General features: G+C 30.1%; 2 protein-coding genes across 6 annotated transcripts in view; one reads left to right on the top strand and one right to left on the bottom strand.

Moving 5' to 3' along the window:
• The first annotated feature begins 664 nt into the window (after positions 1 to 664).
• Positions 665 to 17,869, top strand: LOC149880943 (dual specificity protein phosphatase 22-like). Of its 5 annotated transcripts, none has more exons than XR_016445405.1 (6): positions 3,174 to 3,381; positions 3,619 to 3,850; positions 4,579 to 4,770; positions 5,268 to 5,432; positions 17,035 to 17,344; positions 17,443 to 17,869. XR_016445405.1 is itself a non-coding variant. In XM_090068073.1 (5 exons), exons 2-5 carry the CDS (start codon positions 3,701 to 3,703, stop codon positions 17,145 to 17,147), a joined length of 705 nt encoding a protein of 234 aa, XP_089924199.1. In that variant the 5' UTR covers positions 665 to 773; positions 3,619 to 3,700; the 3' UTR covers positions 17,148 to 17,363. The 5 variants fall into 5 exon arrangements, 3 of the variants coding, with proteins under 3 accessions (XP_089924199.1, XP_089924200.1, XP_089924198.1); XR_016445404.1 differs by having other exon boundaries at positions 16,950 to 17,344; positions 17,443 to 17,680; XM_090068073.1 differs by lacking the exons at positions 3,174 to 3,381; positions 17,443 to 17,869 and adding an exon at positions 665 to 773 and having other exon boundaries at positions 16,950 to 17,363.
• LOC149880940 (uncharacterized) overlaps positions 6,168 to 18,940 on the bottom strand; it is a 31,575-nt gene continuing 18,802 nt past the window's right edge. The window contains exons 3-4 of the mRNA XM_090068069.1: positions 17,860 to 18,020; positions 6,168 to 8,987 (exon numbers count right to left, since the gene is read on the bottom strand). Of these exons, the coding sequence (XP_089924195.1) occupies positions 6,570 to 7,841 (1,272 nt within the window). The 5' untranslated portion in view covers positions 7,842 to 8,987; positions 17,860 to 18,020 and the 3' untranslated portion in view covers positions 6,168 to 6,569. The remainder of the gene's footprint in view (positions 8,988 to 17,859; positions 18,021 to 18,940) is intronic.

Here is an 18,940-nt window from a genome sequence, read left to right as displayed (position 1 = left end):
TTTTTAGAGATAATATTCAAGAATACAAAAACACAAATTGAATCAGCTTTTTCATCAAGTTCTACCAGTGCTCAGACGAGCATTAAATGAAATAAAACAAATTAAGAACAAAAGTTTCTGAATTATTTTTGACAAAATCTTTGCCTTTTTCAATCGCGTACATGTCCCAATTACTTTTGAGGAGGGAGAATTAAATTAAAAACAACGATCGGAAAAGACGTACGCAAGACTCGTCAACTCTTCGTATAAATAAATGATAAAGCTAAAAGAATTAAGTCAAAAACAACAACTGAGAAAAGACATACACGCAGAGACTTATTCAACCTGTCATATAAATAAACGATAAAGCGGAAAGAAGAAAAGTCAAAAACAACTGGGAAAAGACGTAAACGCGAAGACTCGTAAACGATAAAAAGAAAAGTTAAAAACAACGATGAAAAGGTAAAAACAACGACCGGGAGAAAGCTTACGCACAATGATTTATCAATCTATTACGTAAGTAAATGATAAAACGAAAAGAAGAAAAGTTAAAAACAACTGGGAAAAGACGTAAACACGAAGCCCATCAACCTGCCATATAAATAAATGATAAATAGGCATCGCAACGGAAAACAATCAAAAACTATAAAAGCTCAAAAAAAAAAGAGTTTTACGAAGAAGAAGACGGAGTTTTAAAGAGAAGTAAAAGAGAGTTTTTAAGAACGTTTTTAAGAAGAATTTTATAGAGAAAGAATTTTTGTGATTGAAAAATATCGGGATAAACAAGAAGTTTTGTAAGTGAACAAAAGAGAAAAAGAAAAAGAAATTTTTGATAATCAGAAGAAGTTAAGAATTAAATAGAAAAACTTAAAAAATTTGCTTTTTCTTACGGAAAAAGTGAAGCATGTTTTTAAAGTTTTGAATGCCGGTAGCCGTTTTATTTAAACTGACAATAATTCATTTTTGCTTTGCTTTGATTTATCGTTGCGTCGTTTCAGGCTGGCAAAAAATTTACCTCACTGCGGAAGCGCGAGTTTGATATCTAGCTAATATATATCATTGAGTAAGAGAGTATTATTTGTATTTTATAAACGTAATGAATAATAGAGTACGAACAATTACATCCTAATAGAACGTTTATTGAGTTATATTGTATAACAGAATATACTGAAGATGATAAACACAACCTTAACCCTTAAGATTAAACCTTATCCACTCCTAACCAAACTATCCCCAAACCTCGCTCTTTCCAAGCCAAGAAATCCGCGCGCTATCAACCTCAATTCCAACCTCCACATTTATCTTTCCGCATAACTCTAGACCCAAACCTTTCCAATATCCCTAATCCTAAGCTAACTAAAATTACAACTACTTACTACAAACAAATATTATTTATTTATTCGTTTGTTAAAAACGCCGCCTTCACAATATTAATTGTTTTATAAGGTTTATTGTAGCTCTTGTCCACATTAAGTGGTTCTGCTAAATTCCAAAAAATCAGCAATTTAAAAAATTGTTTTTAGTTTTTTGAATTTCTAAAATCTGGCAATTTTGCAGTTTTAAAGTCAAAGTTAAAGCTTGGAACTACACCAAGTGACTCAATATTCTGTTTGAAATATCCAACACGGGAATTTCAATTTGATCAATTCTGCCAAATTGCATTGCTTGTTGATATTGCCAAGTAAAATTTAAATAAAACTTGAAAAAGTCCTTTTGTTTTCTACAGAGATGGAGACTGAAAGAAAAAAAAACCAACTCCCGATTCTTTTTGATTACGCACCAACTATGCATCACTTTTGGCATTATGTTTAATGAAGAATTAATAAAATGTAAAAACAAAAGAATTTCCAAGTAGTTAAAATGATACCCCTGCTCAAAGTGGAAAAACTCATTTACTCAGGAAACATGAAAACAAAATAAAATATGTAAAAACCAAAAGACTTTCAAGACACAAATGAGCCATCATCACAAAAACTTTCCTTTATTTCCAAACGAGTAATGCCATTTTTGTCTTTTTCAAGTGCACTAAGAAGTAAATATTTCCCTCTCAAATGTAAGCAATGTTACCTGTAATTATGCAGTTGCTAAGGGCTTTTTTTTCAAACCTTCCTCATAAAACTGAGATTTTTTTTTTATTTCAAAACATTTAATGTTATACATTTTTATATTTTTCAGAGTAATAAAAAAAAATTAGAAAATTTTAGAAAATCTAACAGGCTTGTACCACCTTAAGCAATTTATTTTTTATATTTCCTCGTAGAACTACTAATTACTATTAAAATAATTTTAAATTAAAAACTACAATAATTCTTTTGTAAACAACAAAGTGCAATGTAGGATGAATCTGCATTAAGAAAAGCGAGGGAACATGCACACAATAGATTGAAACTACATTACAAAGTTGAAAGTTCAGTGACCATGGAAAAAGTTTTATCAGGAATTTTGAAAATAAAATGCTTCAGGTTCTCTTTCTTTTATAAATAAATTTGTTCCAATTCTTTCATAAACTTTCTGCATGCTACAACATGTTTTCCTCAAAAATTAGAAATATTAATAGAAATATTAAACCAGCTTAGTACATTTCTTTAAGTTTTTTCGTTTTCTCTATGCTTTTAATACGTTTCTCAAAACGTTTAGGGATTTTATTGTGCTTACTTCTTTAAGGTTGTTAATATACGGAAACTACTATCATGCCAAGCAAGATAATTCTGCTTGTTTATAATGATTTAACTTACAACGCAGGGATTATAAGAAGATTGTAATTCATGCATTTTGCTTAGAAAAAAAATAGTAATGAACTGATGCATATTTTATTATCGTACAATTCGGGCCCGAGGCTTTAGTTCCTCCGTTGTTACGCAGGTTGAAAGATCATACTATTCCATTCTTATAAAAGTGGGATGCTGGTTTAAGATTATATGGCGAACATAGTTTATTCATCTTGAGTTTAACAATTTAAAGCGTTATTTTCAATCTATTTCATGCCCAACAACAATTGACGCCAAAATCGCCATATTGGAAAGCCCCAGAACGCTAAAGTCTGATACTATGTATTTAAAGCGATTAGTCGAAAAACAGAACTTAAAGCTTACGGGATTTAAATTTTTGGGGTTTTCAATATGGCGATTTTGGCGTCAAAAAATTAGAAGTTTTGCTCGAAGTTGCGCTATCCAGTTATTATTATAGAGATCAGTGATTCTCCTCTTATTACAAATGGCGGATTAAATTTGTAAATAAAAAAAGCGGCTTCACTTTACGTTCTAGAAAATCCCGCAAGTTACATACTAATATCATTGCCTCTGTGAAAATTAAAGAAATAAAATAGGCTTAAAATACTTGTTTGCTTTTATTTGTTAAGGGCTCGGAATAGCAGAAGGCATGCATTAAATTTATTGGACCAAGGTATCACTAAAGCTCTATGCGGGCCTGACTAAACAACTAACTTTATTAAAAAACTATGATAGACAATTTTCGATAAACAACTCATGGAGTGCTAATATAGTTTTTAATGCATTTATTTATCTATAAATATAGTTCTAAAAATCGATTTATAATATCGAAGTTAAAAATTTTTGTAAAAAGAATATCTTGCATGTAATAATTCTATAATTAGATTAAGTATTCTAAAATGGTTCTTAGGTTATTTTTGGGAAACCGGTCATTATCTCATCATTCAGTTTTCATTCGTTCGACTCCTGAGAGTTGATCATCATTCCACCAGATGTCAGCTTTAGATCAAATATGTTTCACAAATGAAGTAAACTGCTTAAAGTTTTCGTCACATAGTTTGAAAGAAAACTTTTGTACAAATTGCATGAAAGATATTTCAAAACATTGCAGAAATACAGTAACTGAAGATGATGTTGTCAAGGTTGTTTCCTTATTTTAAAAAAAAAAAATCGTTTTAAAATTGAATTAACACATTTAATTCCACTTAATTTTAAGCTATGTTTTTAGTTGAAGAATGTGAATTTTTGACAAAATAAATTTGTAATTGAAAATAAACATGCTATAGACCCTATTCTTTAAAATAACTAATTTTAAAGTTTACTGAATTATAAACTATTACTGTCTGATGTAAGGTTATTATTTACAATTTAGATATTGATTACTTTCGTTTTGTCAAGTATTCAATATGTATGGTACAAACACTCTACTGCTGAACACTTTAATATTTTGAAATAAGTTTTTTTCAAATTTACATTTAGACAATATAACTGTGTTTTAAATGATCTTATCTTTTGGTAAGGATAGATTTTTAAAATGTCATTTTAACTATTCCTAGGATTGCATAATTAAAATTTCTTTTACCATTAGTCAACCTCCAAAATCATTTCATTTTTCCATTAACAATTTAATGTTAAAGCACATGCACTACAGTTTCTATCTCTGATGCATGTAGTTTACCACAAAAAACTTACCTGAGTGATTTTACCATCTATTATAGTGATTTAGTAAAATTTTTGATTTGTATTTGTAATTTGTAAATACAATTAAATTTGTAAATACATTTTATTTAAATTTGTAAATATATTTAAATAATTACATTAAAATAAGTATCAGAAAATTTCATATTAAATATTTTACTCTTTATTTTAGGCCTTAGAGTATTCACAGGAAGGTGAAAAATACCCTAGTCTAATCCTTGATTCAGATAAAGATTATGGCAAGCTATTTCTTGGAGGCTTTAAAGCTGCTATAAATAATGAATTTCTTCAAAAAGAAGCTGTTGCTGGCATTGTAAACACAGTTGGTTCAGGGCTTTATAAATTATTTGGAAATAAATTAGAGGTATATTATGTAACAAAAAAAAGTAAATTGTAGATTTAAATACTATTAATAATTACTTTTTTTTTTTTTTTTTTTTTTTATCAGTTATTGAATATTTTATTGGTATTAATTGGAATGTCTTTAAAGTTTATCATTAAAAATTACAAATTTATTTTTACTTTTTTTCATTAAAATTGTCAACTTTTCTATTTGATTAATGCTTAGAAAATTATTGGGGACTTTTAATTGAAAAAAAAAAAAAAAAAATTAGAATAGTAAAAATAATTTTGATACTCATTCTACATGTTTTTGTTGTTGTTTGTTTGTTTAAGGACCTCAATCAATATTTCTTTACTAAACTCTGATTGGGTTAAAAGTAAAAGTTTAAACTGAAAAAATTTAACATAGCTGTTTAATTAAATCTATCATGCTTAAAACATTTAAAGATATTTACTTCCGCTTCTTTGATTTAGTTTAAAATAATTGTGGTCTTAATCTACTAAATTTTTTCTTTTAAGGCAACTTATCAGAACACATTGGTTGAGGCAAAAGTTGACTGCTTGTATTTGGAATGGGAAGATTGTATAAGTTACACGATAAGTGATGAAGATATAGAGAAAGTTGTTAAGTACATTCATAAATATAGAATGCAAAAGAAAGCTGTTCTTGTTCATTGTGCGCAGGTAAATGGTTAAGTATAATACCTAAAGATAATAGTTTTTTCATTTAAGATATTGATTTAAGTTGTGATTTAAGATTAAGCATTTAGTTTTTTACTTCGTTTCTTTAATTATAATTTTTTTTTTTTAATTAATTTTATTTTAAAAGTAATATAGTTAATAAAGTTATAGACTTTTTTTGTAGCTATAACAAAAAACACTGGTTTTGCATCTTTTTCAATGATGATTTCTAATTTTAAATGTCCATAACTAAGTTGAGAAACATTCTCTTGATTTCTGTAATAGCTTATGCTTCTTTGTAAAATTTGCCAGATTTTCTTTAACAACATTTTAAAAAGTACAATGGATAGTTTTATACTTGAAGGTTGGAAGGATTTTGATTCTGGTAAAAGTATTTAAACCAGAACATGATTACTGGATTTATCTTAAGATTTCCATAAGCCATTTGTATGATAAATAGTATTTTTCATACGTTGTTTCTGTTCACCAGCTCATATAGTTAATCAACACTTTCAATAAGTCGCATCATTATAATGTCTTATATAATTTTCATTTGTTGCTTATACAAAATATTACAGTATTTGCATCGAGCTTGGTTTTAACTTTATCTTTTGTTTTACTTCGGATAAATCATCAAAAAAGAGTTAAAAATGTAGAAAGAATTAAAATCATTTAGTTAAATATCAAATCACTGCAAGCAATGGTTGCCAATTTAACAAATGTAAATAGGGGAGGTAGGGGAGCATTGGGCACATTTTTACATAAACGCTAATAAAACTGTTATTTTTTATTATAATCAAAATTTTATTTCAAATATATCTAGCACACATATTTGGCAGTAATTATTGCTAAGAAGAGTTTTAGTATTATAATTAGTTGCAAAGTTACAAAAGGTTTTTGAACACATGTCCAAAGTGCCCAAACCTCCCGGTGGTTGGGAGGTTTGGGCACCCCTGTGGGGATGTTTGGGCACTGTATTTAATATGCACAATATTGTTTTAATATACTGCTATGATTAAGTATTATATAGCATTGATATAAAAAACTATAATACAAACATTTTTTCTTATCATAGACTTTACAAAAAATTAAACTATGTCACTTGGAATCAATACTGCATGATGTTGGGCTTAATAAGACTTATTTTAAATTTGGTATGACCCAAAGAGGCTTATCAAATTTATATTTTAGGCTGCCACGTTTTATCCATGTTGTTGGTGTAGGCAATTTTGTTTTTATATCCTCCAGGGGGATGCTGGCTACGTCCTCGATGTCAGGAAACATAAACGTATTTCTTATCTTACTTGCTCTCATGAATTTGACAGTTGCCATGGAGTGATTAACCTCTTCCACTATTCCAACATAATGATAAACAGTTTTTTTGGTGTTAAATTTAACCAACACAAAGTTATTGACCAGGAAATTTCTATCCATAACAATCACATCGTCTCCATCAAAATCTTCTTCCGATGAATCGATTTCAACAAGGGCTTTGTCAGAAACGGAAACATTTTCTATTTCATCATCACTGCTAATCTTCCTGCGTTTCTCGTTTTTAGAGCATTTTTGATTTTTGTTGAGCTCTTTGATCTTATTTTTTCTTTGTCTTTCTTTTTCTTCCATTTCAATGAGTCTTTTCTCGGGTGAGTCTGTCAATATTCTAGTTTTTCCTTTCTTCCGTTTCATGCCATCCAATTTCCTGGGGCCGGCTTTCGGGTATGGCCTTACTAAATCAGGTGTTATATTGATAGCGCCCCTAGTCTGGCTTTTAGATAGAGATTCCATTTGAGATGGCCCAGTGACTTCCATATTTGAACTTGTACGATCCTCTAGACTCAGATTTTCTTTTGTTGAAGGCTGTTCCATGATAGGTTGGTCTGAAATCAATTTTTCTGTAGCAACATTATTCTCTTCCGGCAAGCAGCAATCAGTTATAGAAGAACAAACAAAATCTTCATCAGAAAAAATGTTTGAATTGAATGGCCAAATGCCAGGTTTTTCAAATCCCTTTTGAATATTTTGCAACTTGAATGCAAGTGGGATGGCTTTTGCTGCTAATTTTGGGATTTCATAAATTGTTAAAGTTTTGCCAGGACTGCTTACCATCCAATCTGTTACAACAGTGTTATAATAAGTTTTAAGTGGTCCATAGACAGTCAGGTCTAGTGGCTGCAGTTTATGGCTGCAGTGCGGTGGGAAAGTCATTAAAACAATGCCTGATTCTTTGCAAAAATCGAGAACTGGTACTGAAATATGGCTCTCGTGATTGTCCAGCAGCAATAGAACTGGCGAGGAAGGCGTTGGTTTTGCGTGTTTTACAAAATGGTGTATATATTTTAAAAAACATGGTGCTGTCATCCACCCTGAAGGATGTGCCGCTCCATCTGAAGCAACAGGTGCATCATTTAGCATATATGTTTTGAAATTAACCCGTGGGAGTATGAAAAAGGGTGGTATTGAGTTACCCAATGCATTAATACCACAGCAAATCGTTACAAGTGTCCCTCTTTCAGCTGACGTTACTTGCCCAACTTGCTTGGTGCCTCTGAGAGCAATCACTTTCTGGGTTCTTTGTACTGTTGATAATCCAGTTTCGTCTATATTGTAAATAGACTCAGGGCCGAAGCGATCCCGTTCATATACAGTTTTAAGATTTTCAAAAAATCCCCGACATTTTTCTTATTGAAACTTGTGGCACGTGAGAGACTGGTAGCTTCTGGTGTCCTTATTGAAAGCTGAGGTTGTCTTTTTAAAAATCCCCTAAGCCAATCTTTGGATGCAAGCTTCTTCTCTGTCCAGTTGTCTGGTATTTTTTTATTAATGGCAGTAGCGTGTTCGTAAACCAATTCGCGTGCCTTCAGCTTTGACATTCCATGGTTTAGTTTAAACAATGTTACAAGATATTCTGAAATTTTTTCTTCTTCATCTTTCGTGAATATTTAGGATGATACAAATTTAGAAGAAATATCTTTCACAACGCCACCTTGCTTTATGTATCTTTGAAGGTTAGACCTGGGTATATCATATTTAATCGCAGTAGTTTTAATTTTTCCTCCTTTAGAAACCTCTTCCAATGCGCGCAAAATAACATCTTTAGGGATTTCACGTCGTTTATTTTTCTTTTTAAATGAAAACGGCATTGTTCTGATAAGAAATGATTAACCATTCAATCCAATGGGCATAGCAAAAAAGCACAAACGTATGACACCAAAACACGCTAAAAAAAGAGGGAGCATTGGGCATGCCCAAACCTCCCTCCTACATGCGTGCCCAATGCTCCCCACAACCTCACTTTTCAAATAATTTCGAATAAGTTTATTTTCATCAAATGTTGAATCCTAATTGCCAGGTAAATATAATGTTCATTAAACGCAAAAGAAGAAGTTAACACAGATACTTACACTTTCTTGCAGATTTCTTTGTTATCTTTCTTCAAATCACAAACAAGATATTTACTTTTGTACGCAACAAACCGTTAAGCGCATGTAACTTGACAACCAAGTGAAATGACAGCTGACACTTTTGATGAGCGGTGTTGCCAGTTATAAAACTATAGTGCTATGGTAGAAAACAAAAAATATCTATAATAGATTGTGAGAAATGAGTGGGTGCCCAAACCTCCCGACTGCCAAATGCTCCCCTACCTCCCCTACTGAATGGGAAGGTGTTGTAGAATTTTCATATTCAAAACTTAATAAAAAGTTGAGCATGCTTATTTGTCTCCTTCACATAAACAAACTCCCACTTAGGCAACTTATCATAGACAGAGACAGTAATAGTCTAAAGATATTGGTAAACTCTTAGATTTTGTTACAGAACTGGAATTAAACAAATCTTTAAGAAATTGAAGAACCCCTTTACTGTAACATGTGCTCAAAAAACTTTTTGCAGACCATGGCTTGTTTACAGAATCTAAACAGCTGTAAAAGCTGAAGTCTTGTCTAGGGCTCATGTAAAATACTTAAGATAAAAAAGTTTAGCATGAGAGGAATGAAATTTTCAATGGAGGTTTAAGAGCCACTTCTCATTAGCTCTTTTATTATCAAACTAGTCAGGATGATCGGCCATGCCAAAGCTAATCCATAGAGCCAGTTGATAAAGTTGTGTTTTCTCTGAAAGTTACTTAACCACTACATCAAAGTTAACAAAAGTATAATTATATGAAGAGTTTATGCTACAGAACACTGGTTTTTTGTAAAGGTTTTCATTTGAAGTTATTTTTAGTTCAACTTTTTTTTTAATCACTCTTTTCAGTAGGTTAAACATGAGCAACTATTGAAAACAATTTAAAAACTGCATCCTTTCTTTCTTTATTTTTATTTTTTTTTGATGCTTTTTTTTAAACTGTGAAAGGCTAATTAAATAAGGGTGTTATAAACTTTAAGTAGTTATATCTTTTGAGCACTGAAATATGATTTTGATTTGAAATCTTTTTATGAATTTTGATCCAATTTAAGCACAATTTTATTTTTAAAAAAATTAATTTCCTCTTACTAGTAGGTTAACAGATGCATTTTTTGAGGATTTTTTTTGTTCCTGTTCTCCAATTGATGTGATCTTTAAACATAGTAGTATGTTTAAATCCATAGAGCACAGCAACAAAAAAATCCTATACAATTTATACAATAAAAGTTTGTCCTTGAAAGTCTCCTTATAATCTCATTGAATTGTATTCAACAGCCTTGAGTACACAAAAACATTTACAAGACACTGAAAATGTTTGCTTCTGAGAAAAATGTCCATCATGGTGAGAAATTAAGAGTGCTTAAGATCTTTGTTCCAATGTAACACTTAGTGGAATCTTATGTCTGTTGAGATACTCTAGGAGATGGAATCTTATGTTAAATTTCAATCCAAAGTGAAATCTTAGAATATACACCATTGACATATAGTTTCAAGTAAAGTATGGATTTCCTGATCTTTTTTTTTATTAATAGCATATATTAAGTTTCATCCCAAAACAGCATTCAGTAACTAAATCAAACAAATGGTAACTAATCTTTAATTTGTTGTAGTATTAGCATTAAATGAGTGTGTATAGTGTTAACATATTCCTGTTTCTTAACATTATTTAGACTGTATAAATTAGACTGTATAGTACTGACATTCCTGTCTCTTAACATTATCTAGACAGATGAAATAAAAAAGATCTGTTCCAAAAAGTGTTTGGAATAATAAATAAAATTAAAATATATAATTTCTTTAAATCTTTGTAGGGTTTCAATGCATTCTAAATATTCAATTGAGGAATGAAGTGTCATTTCATCCTAAGACCTTAAAATCTCAGTTGGGTCCATCAAAACCACCATGACTATCATGTCTGATAATAGTTTTCTTTTCTAAAAATTCTTTTAGAGTATTATCAGTGAAGAGGTGATCAGTAATTAACTACCAGTGAATTCTTTTAACTATAATTAAAAGAATTATTTCAAAGTTTCAATAATAAATTTAACAAAAAGACATCAAAAATCCCAATCCCAATCCATAATCACCCTGCCCCAACCCTTTGATGTGTTATTAACTTTTGGTTTTTTCCCCCTAAATAAGTCGATGTGTGTACTACTCCTTGCGTGTTCTCCCCATATTATCAGTGAAGAGGAGATCAGTAATTAATAATCATGGTGTTCATAGAGATTCAGGTGGTGGAATTATGTTGATAATTTCATCATTCACTTTTTCTCATCCAACAGGAATGGTTAAGTTACATTTTTTTAATTTTGTATTCATTTTAAATTCATCTGCTAGTGATCCGAAAGTTCACCTAGATAAATTATATTACTAGATAAAGACAGTTTTTGGCCACTTATTCTAGTTCAAGTATTTTAGAAAATTCTTATTAGTTTTGTACCATAAATATTTCTATTTCTGTTTTTCTAGAATTCAATTAGGTTTTATCTGCTCATAGATATTGAACAAGACTTAGCCATATCCTGGTTAACATATTTAACTTTCAAGGGAGTTTGTTATTAATTGAAGATTAGTATCATCAGCAAAATGTTTGACTTATTCATTTATTCATTTATTCATTTATTCATTTGATAAATCAATATTCAGACTAATTGTCTCAATTTTAAAAAATTATCATTTAATTGACACACATTGTTGTAATTAGCCTCTAAATAAATAAAAAACTTTGATTTGATGCATGTGCAAGGTGATTTGAGAACTAAAATACCCTCCAAAAATGCCCTCAATAATCTACTGGTTAGGGAAAATTAATTTTTGTAAAATAAATTGTATATCTTATCTTGGATCAAAGTTCATAAAAAGATTTAAAATTTTATCAGAATCTTTTTCAATGCTCAAAAGATGTAACCATTTAATATTTTGAACCCCCCCCCCCCCCCCCCCTCTTCCTGTTTTTTTTAACCTTTCACAGTCCTAGGAAAGGTTTTAAAAAAATAAAATAAGATACGGTCTTTAATTTGTTTTCAACAGTTTCTATGCTATGTTTCTACTGGAAAAAGTGGTTAAAAAAACTTAAAATAATAATAGCTTCAATTAAAAACATCTAAAAAAAAAAACACAGAGAAGCTTCTGCAACGGCATATTTGTTTCTTCTATCTAATTTGCTGCAGATGGGACTGCATTATGCTAATACATGTCAGATACTTCAGGCTGCGTGACAGATCCATGACCCATGAGTGTTGTCTTAAGATAATTTTGTTTAATTTTTTTGTTTGTCATAAAAACTGTTATTTTTTTAGTTTGGATACTTTTTTCATGAAGGTCTATAGCTTGCTTGAGTTTTGATTTCTAGTAATTTCCTGAACCACCCCTCTTTTCTGATGAATAGATTAATGGAGAAGATGATGGTTTTTCTTGTTCTACAAAATTTTTTGCTGCTATGAGTTTGTTTATTGAACTCAATTCTCTTGAAAAAAATATCCTTTAATCTTAAATTATTTATAAAAACACAAGAAGTTTTAAATAATTTTTGTAAAACATAAATACTTCCCCCAATTATTGATATTTGGGTTAATTTTTCTTTAATAAGTATTGAAAATCTTTCTAGCTAGACATGATTCCTTAATAAGTTTTATGTTCCTCACTAGGCTTTATATTTTAAAAATTGACCACAACCTTTCCCCTCATTTCTAATATTTCAAGAAAAAGGAAAATTGACATATACTTTAGGCAACAATCTCTCTAGATTTACTTGAAACTTTTATTTAAGAAATAAGTATATTAATGGATGATCACTAAAAATCCACACAAAGTTTAAAAGATCATAATTTCCTTATTTTTTTAAAATTTTGGTAAAGTCTACTGCAACATGTTCGAATTCTTTGCATAATTTAATCATCTTGCTTCGAAATTTTTTGTTTTTTATAGCATTTGATAGAGACTTAATTTTAAGTAATTTATTCATACATGATTGCAAAATACTGAATTTACGAGCTACTTGCCTTAGAAAATTGCTATCTTGATGATCAAAAATAGTTTTTAGCTTGATAACCTTACTTTTTGGCATTTTTTTGGCTAAACGACCATTTCCAGCCTCTCTCTCATGTCCAAATTTGTTTTCAGCAGGTTTAATTATGTCGTAATTATTGTCCTTCTTGGGATATTTTAGTTTGGAAATACTTTACCGTGTATGTTTTTCCACAATTCATATTTTCCAAATGAAACTTATACACACTTTTTCGGTGTTCATCTTTGTTTTTCTTGTTGACCTTCATTTTAAATTATTTAATTCAAATTCTTTGTGTGTTTTCTGATAACTAGAAACTCTAAGCTTAATAAATATACATAGAACGTTATGTATAGTCATTTTGAAACGAGGCAAAATTAAATTGAACTTGCGGATTTTTCGTGATCAACCGTTACAACGCCACAAAAATCAAAACAACATTTAAATAAGAAACAAAAATAACCTTGGTTTTTTAATTTGATAACAAGGTAGCAGTTTTTACAGGTTTAATCTGAATAATATTTTAATTTTTATTATATTTGTATTTATTACATGCATGCATGCATGCATGCATACATACATACATACATACATACATACATACATACATACATACATACATACATACATACATACATACATACATACATACATACATACATACATACATACCATGGCCTACTTAAATACACGGCCTTCTTTTCTGCTTAAATCGAAAAAAAATAGAAGGCCAGTTTAAAAAACGTATATTCTGTAGGATGGACAAACTTTCTTAACATATTTTAATTATTGCGCTATAAATTTTAAATAAGTATATCCGGCATAGGATAAAAACTTCAGCGTTTTCTATATCTTCACATCAACTAAACCTCATATACTTGATTATAGCTTCTTTTTATAAATAGATAGTAATTATGGTTAATAAATGCTGTGTTGTTGGTTGTACCTCCAATTATCTAGGTGGTGAAGTAGTTCCAGTTTTCAGTTTTCCAAAAGATGATGATTTAAGAAAGTTATGGATTAGATTTGTAAATAGAAATTTCTGGACTGTCACAAAATCATCTGTGATCTGTTTAAAACACTTTGAGAAAAAGTTTGTACATAAAGGAGCATCAGAAAAACGATTTCGTTTGCTGTATAACCTAAAGCCTGTTCCTACAATATACCCTGCTAGCATAGCAACTGCTTCTCTTCCAGTTATATCTGGACCAAGAAAATCACCAGCTAAAAGAATATTTCAAGAAGATGAATATCAGAAATTTTTATTAAAAGATATTATTAAAGATGTTGATTCCCTTTCAGCTGCTGATTCACCAGCAGGATATTTATTTTCAAAATTTGATGATTGTGTTGTGTTCCATAGAATTATTCAAAATGAACTACACATACCTGAAGTTGCTGAGTCTATTCGTATCGACAAAAATTTACATGTCCAACTTTTTTATAAAAATCTTCCAGTTTCCTTACCATCATGGTTCAGAGTAACCCACCAATGTATGTTAAAAAGAAGGAGTATGCTGGAAAATCTCAATTCACATTTTAGTACAGAAAAAGAAAAGTTGTCTTCTATTCTTGAAGAACTCAAAAGTCACCAAATAAAAAAAAAACAAATTTATTCTTCAAATGTTCTTCAATTTGCATTAATGTTGCGGTACACTTCACTGCAAACTTATCATTTACTGCTGAAGGAATTCCCACTCCCATCTATATCTTTGTTAGGCAAGCTTAAATCAGGTGAAATAGATTCTATGAAAGTTTTGAAGTTGCTACATGAAAATGGGAACTTATCGAAAGATCTTATAATAATTTTTGATGAAATGTATTTGCAACAATGTGCTGAATATTCTGGTGGCAATGTTATTGGGATTAGTGAGGAAAATGAATGTTATAGAAGCATTGTCTCTTTCATGGTAGTTGGTTTGAAAGAAAATATCTCCTGTGTTGTCAAAGCAATTCCAATTGTAAAATTGAACAGTGACTGGTTAAAGTCTGAAATTCTTAACCTGATTCAATTTTTAATAAAAAATAATTTTAATGTTCGAGGTGTTGTTTGTGACAATCACGCTTCAAATGTTTCTTCTTTTACAAAATTACTTGATACGCATGGTGAAAAAAAAGATGGTTTGTTTATTAATGTACTATCACAAAAAGTTTACTTATTCTTTGACACAGTGCATCTGATTAAAAATATTCGAAACAACTTACTTAATAAAAAAAGATTAATTTTTCCAGAATTTAATTTTTCAGCTTTCAAAGATGAAATTCATGTTCAATCAGGAGAAATATCATGGAAAATATTTCATGATTTATTAGAAAAGGACAGTCTGTTGGATGCAAGTTTAAAAAAAGCACCTAATATAAATAACAAAGTTGTCCATCCTGGAAAATGGAAGCAAAATGTCAGTGTTGCCTTAGGTATCTTCCATGAAACTACAGCAGCAGCAATAATTTCATATTTTCCTGACCGTTTAGATATTGCATCATTCTTAACTCTATTCAATAAATGGTGGACAATTACAAATTCAAAAAATCAGTTTTCTAATAATTTTCTTGGTAATGCTGCTATTATAAATGATAAAAAACCTGAGTTTTTTCGAGCTTTTGCTGACTGGTTAAACAAATGGAAAAACACAAAAATTCCAAATTTTGAGAAATATACATTATCTCCCCAAACATCATCAGCACTGCAAAGAACTTTATTATGTCATGCTTCATTAATTGAAGATCTGCTGGAAGATAAGTACAAATTTATATTGACTGCTCGTTTTCAAAGTGATCCCTTAGAAAGAAGATATGGACAATACCGTCAAATGAGCGGTGGCAGGTTCCTTGTCAGTTTGAAAGATGTCATTTATAGTGAGAGTATAATCCAAATAAAAAGTTTGATAAAAGAAGGAATTGACATTTTTGAAAATGATATCAATGCTGATAAAGATATAGAACATGTTAGATCCTTAATGGAGCAGATTAAAGAAAGAGATTTTGATTGTGTGACTTTATCGGATGATTCTCGTGAAGTTGCCAGTTATATTGCTGGTTTTATTGCCAAAAAATTGATTAAGAAGTTTGGAGTATGTTGCAAATTGCTTTGTACTCAAAATTGTCAACAGGAGTTAAATGATTATAATTATTTAAATATATTATCCAGAGGTGGGCTAACAACTCCATCAGTACTGCTTTTAGAATATGTCTGTGACAGTTTTGCTATGCTAGATCACATTTTTGATGTTATTTATCAGTCTCAAATGCAACACCGTAAAGCAGCAAAGTTAGTTCTTGGCAGTAGAGAAGGGTATCAACCATTTTTATTCAAAGTCATGGAAAAGAAATTATACACACTGTTATTTCAAATATTTATTTTAATAACACCAGAAAGAGAGTCGGGGATTCAATTGTTGCAGATAACATAGTTGCATTTAAAAAAAGACAGAGAGAAAAATGAAAATATTTTGTTTCACTTTTAATCAGTTTGTGTTAGAGTTTTTTATACTTTTGAAGCTTATTTTTGAGAATTTGTATATTTTTATTTCATGCACAGAACTTGACAGTCCCAAAATTTCTATTGCAAAATATAACTCATATCTTTCTCAAATCATTGTAGTTTGGAAAACAAAAAACTGAGACTACTTTACAACAGAAATAATTAGAGGTGCAACCATTATCTTATACTAAAAAGAAGCCACAATTAAGTATTCACAATTAAGTTTATTGAAATTTAGCAGTTAAGATTTAGCTAGCTAACGTAAAATTTTTTATCCTGTGCCAGATATACATACTGAAAATTTATAGCGCGATAATCAAAATTAATTTGAGAAAGTTTGTCCATCCGGCCGAATATACGATTTTTAAACTGGCCTTCTATTTTTTTTCGATTTAAGCAGTAAAGAAGGCCGTGTATTTAAGTAGGCCATGATACATACATACATACATACATACATACATACATACATACATACATACATACATACATACATACATACATACATACATACATACATACATACATACATACATACATACATACATACATACATACATACATACATACATACACACATACATACATACATACATACACACCTACATGTATTAAAATTATTTGGTAGGGTAAATCTCGTTCTGCGACAGCTGTTATCGCTTATATTATGGTTGTTTTAAATTTGTCACTCGCAGAGAGTTTTGATTTTGTAGAAAAGAAGCGACGAATGGTCGAGCCAAATGGTCATTTCATGTATCTACTGCACACGTTTGAAAACAGCGAGTTGCTAAAAACGCTGCGTAAACAGTTGAGCTGTTTGACTTAATCTGAAATCGAACAATAATTGATTTGATTGTTGTATGATTGACATTCTGATTGCTGCTTCGTTTGATTACACAGATCTGCTAATAAAAACCTTTAAATCTCTACCTCAGTTTTTTAGTTGTTTAAGAAGATGTTGGGGCTGCTGATGGAAAAGATTCACTTAGATATTTTTTAGCACTTCAGGATTTTTCTGAAAAGGTTTTAATAAATTTATGCACGTTTTTTAGTTTTAACTTTTTAAAACTAACATACTCTTGGGTGTTTAATGTAAGAGGGGATCGTTTATTAATTTTTAGATTTTTTCCTACCCCTTCGTACCTTACTGAGACCACCACGTTTACTAGTTTTAGCAAAAGGTAACCAAATAACGATAACCAAAGAAGCTGAAGAAGTAGAAATGCACTATCAAAATATGGCTGAAGAATATTATCCAAACTTGTTAGAAAATTTATTTGATTAGAGATTAACATTACTGCAGTTGAAACTGTTTCTCAGAAGATTTTTGAGCATAAAATACACTTCTTGAACGCAAAATGGTCATATATAAATCTCTAACCCCCTTGCTAAATAAGATCCCTCGCTTATATATTTTCAAAAATAATTACCATCCTGGTTATTTAGACCCCTTCTTGTATTAAGTACCCGAGGGTAATAATAAAAGTAATATGTTTATGAAAAATGTTTGTAATACAAAATATGTACATATTACGAACCTTTTTGAAATCTCTTATGTTTTTCTTCAAAGTTTCTGTTGTTATGGTTTTTATTTTTTATCTGGTTGATCACGCTTCAGCATTCAGAAATTGTCTGCTGTCATGCTTTCATTCAGATTGAAGATAAGAATAAATCACAACCAGCGACTCTCAAGATTTCTCTAAATATAATAAACTTTTTTCTTGCTCAAGACTTCCTCCCAAATAAAATACCTATTGTATAATTACTATAGTTGCCTGGTTACTGCAAAATTCCAAACAAGCTATTGAAGGTTCTTACATATTTTTGTATTAAAGGGCATTAAACGTTCACTAAGTGGTCGTAAATAATTTAGACCAGGGTTTGAAGATACTTACGATTGATTATGGGTAGATTATGGTGGAATGGATTTTACAAATGATAAAATTATTACAAAAGAGTGAGAGTAATGTTTAAAATAAAGAAAGTTACTTAGTATGAAAACAAACCTGATTGTTGTTAGTTGCAAAATTTTGATTTAATAGTTAAAAATCAAAAAATCAATAATTAGAACTAATTTAAAGAGCCAGTGAAAACTTGCGTTTCTTTTAAAAAAATATTGTTAATGTATTGTAATATCAATGTGTATAATTAATATCTATTTATTAATAAATAATATTAATAATTAATGTAAGTTATATAATTATATAATAGAATTAACAATGTATTATAATATTTCGCTAATCGTTTCTTTAGATGAGCTTAGGAATGTTATTTTTGCATTTACAGTTGTTACAATAGCTATTACTATCTTCCATACAGAAAGGTGAAAAATTATTACTAATTTCCTCGTCTAAAGCGGTTTCATCAACAAACGAATATAAGAGATCGCAGCGACGAGGCCCCGACCCTAACCCACTCCCTTTCTTCCCCCCATATGCACACGCAAATTTTTTTCTAAATTTGTAGAAAAAAAGTGTTCAAAGAGTTTCCTATTGTGGAAAACAATAAAAAAGAGTTTTCTGCTGCCCCCCCCCCCCCCTCCTTCGCTCAGATCAAACCGGTACCGTAATCCTTTGATATATAGAGGTGCTTTCGGTCGAAGTCTCAGTAGGATTGTTG

This window comes from Hydra viridissima, unplaced genomic scaffold, assembly GCF_058129835.1.
Source record: "Hydra viridissima isolate aposymbiotic clone 2 unplaced genomic scaffold, HvirCarnegie_v1 scaffold_12, whole genome shotgun sequence".
In the NCBI taxonomy this organism is placed as follows: domain Eukaryota; kingdom Metazoa; phylum Cnidaria; class Hydrozoa; order Anthoathecata; family Hydridae; genus Hydra; species Hydra viridissima.
The sequence above is the reverse complement of the archived record's forward strand: the minus strand, read 5'-3'. Positions and strand labels throughout refer to the sequence as shown.

Bases quoted from the DNA above. Each gene is read 5' to 3' on its own strand.
- LOC149880943 (XM_090068072.1), top strand. From the start codon at position 3,701: ATGTCAGCTTTAGATCAAATATGTTTCACAAATGAAGTAAACTGCTTA. The intron at 4,771-5,267 runs GTATATTATGTA...TTTTCTTTTAAG, and splicing joins TATTTGGAAATAAATTAGAG to GCAACTTATCAGAACACATT. The intron at 5,433-16,949 runs GTAAATGGTTAA...ATTATTTGGTAG, and splicing joins TTCTTGTTCATTGTGCGCAG to GGTAAATCTCGTTCTGCGAC.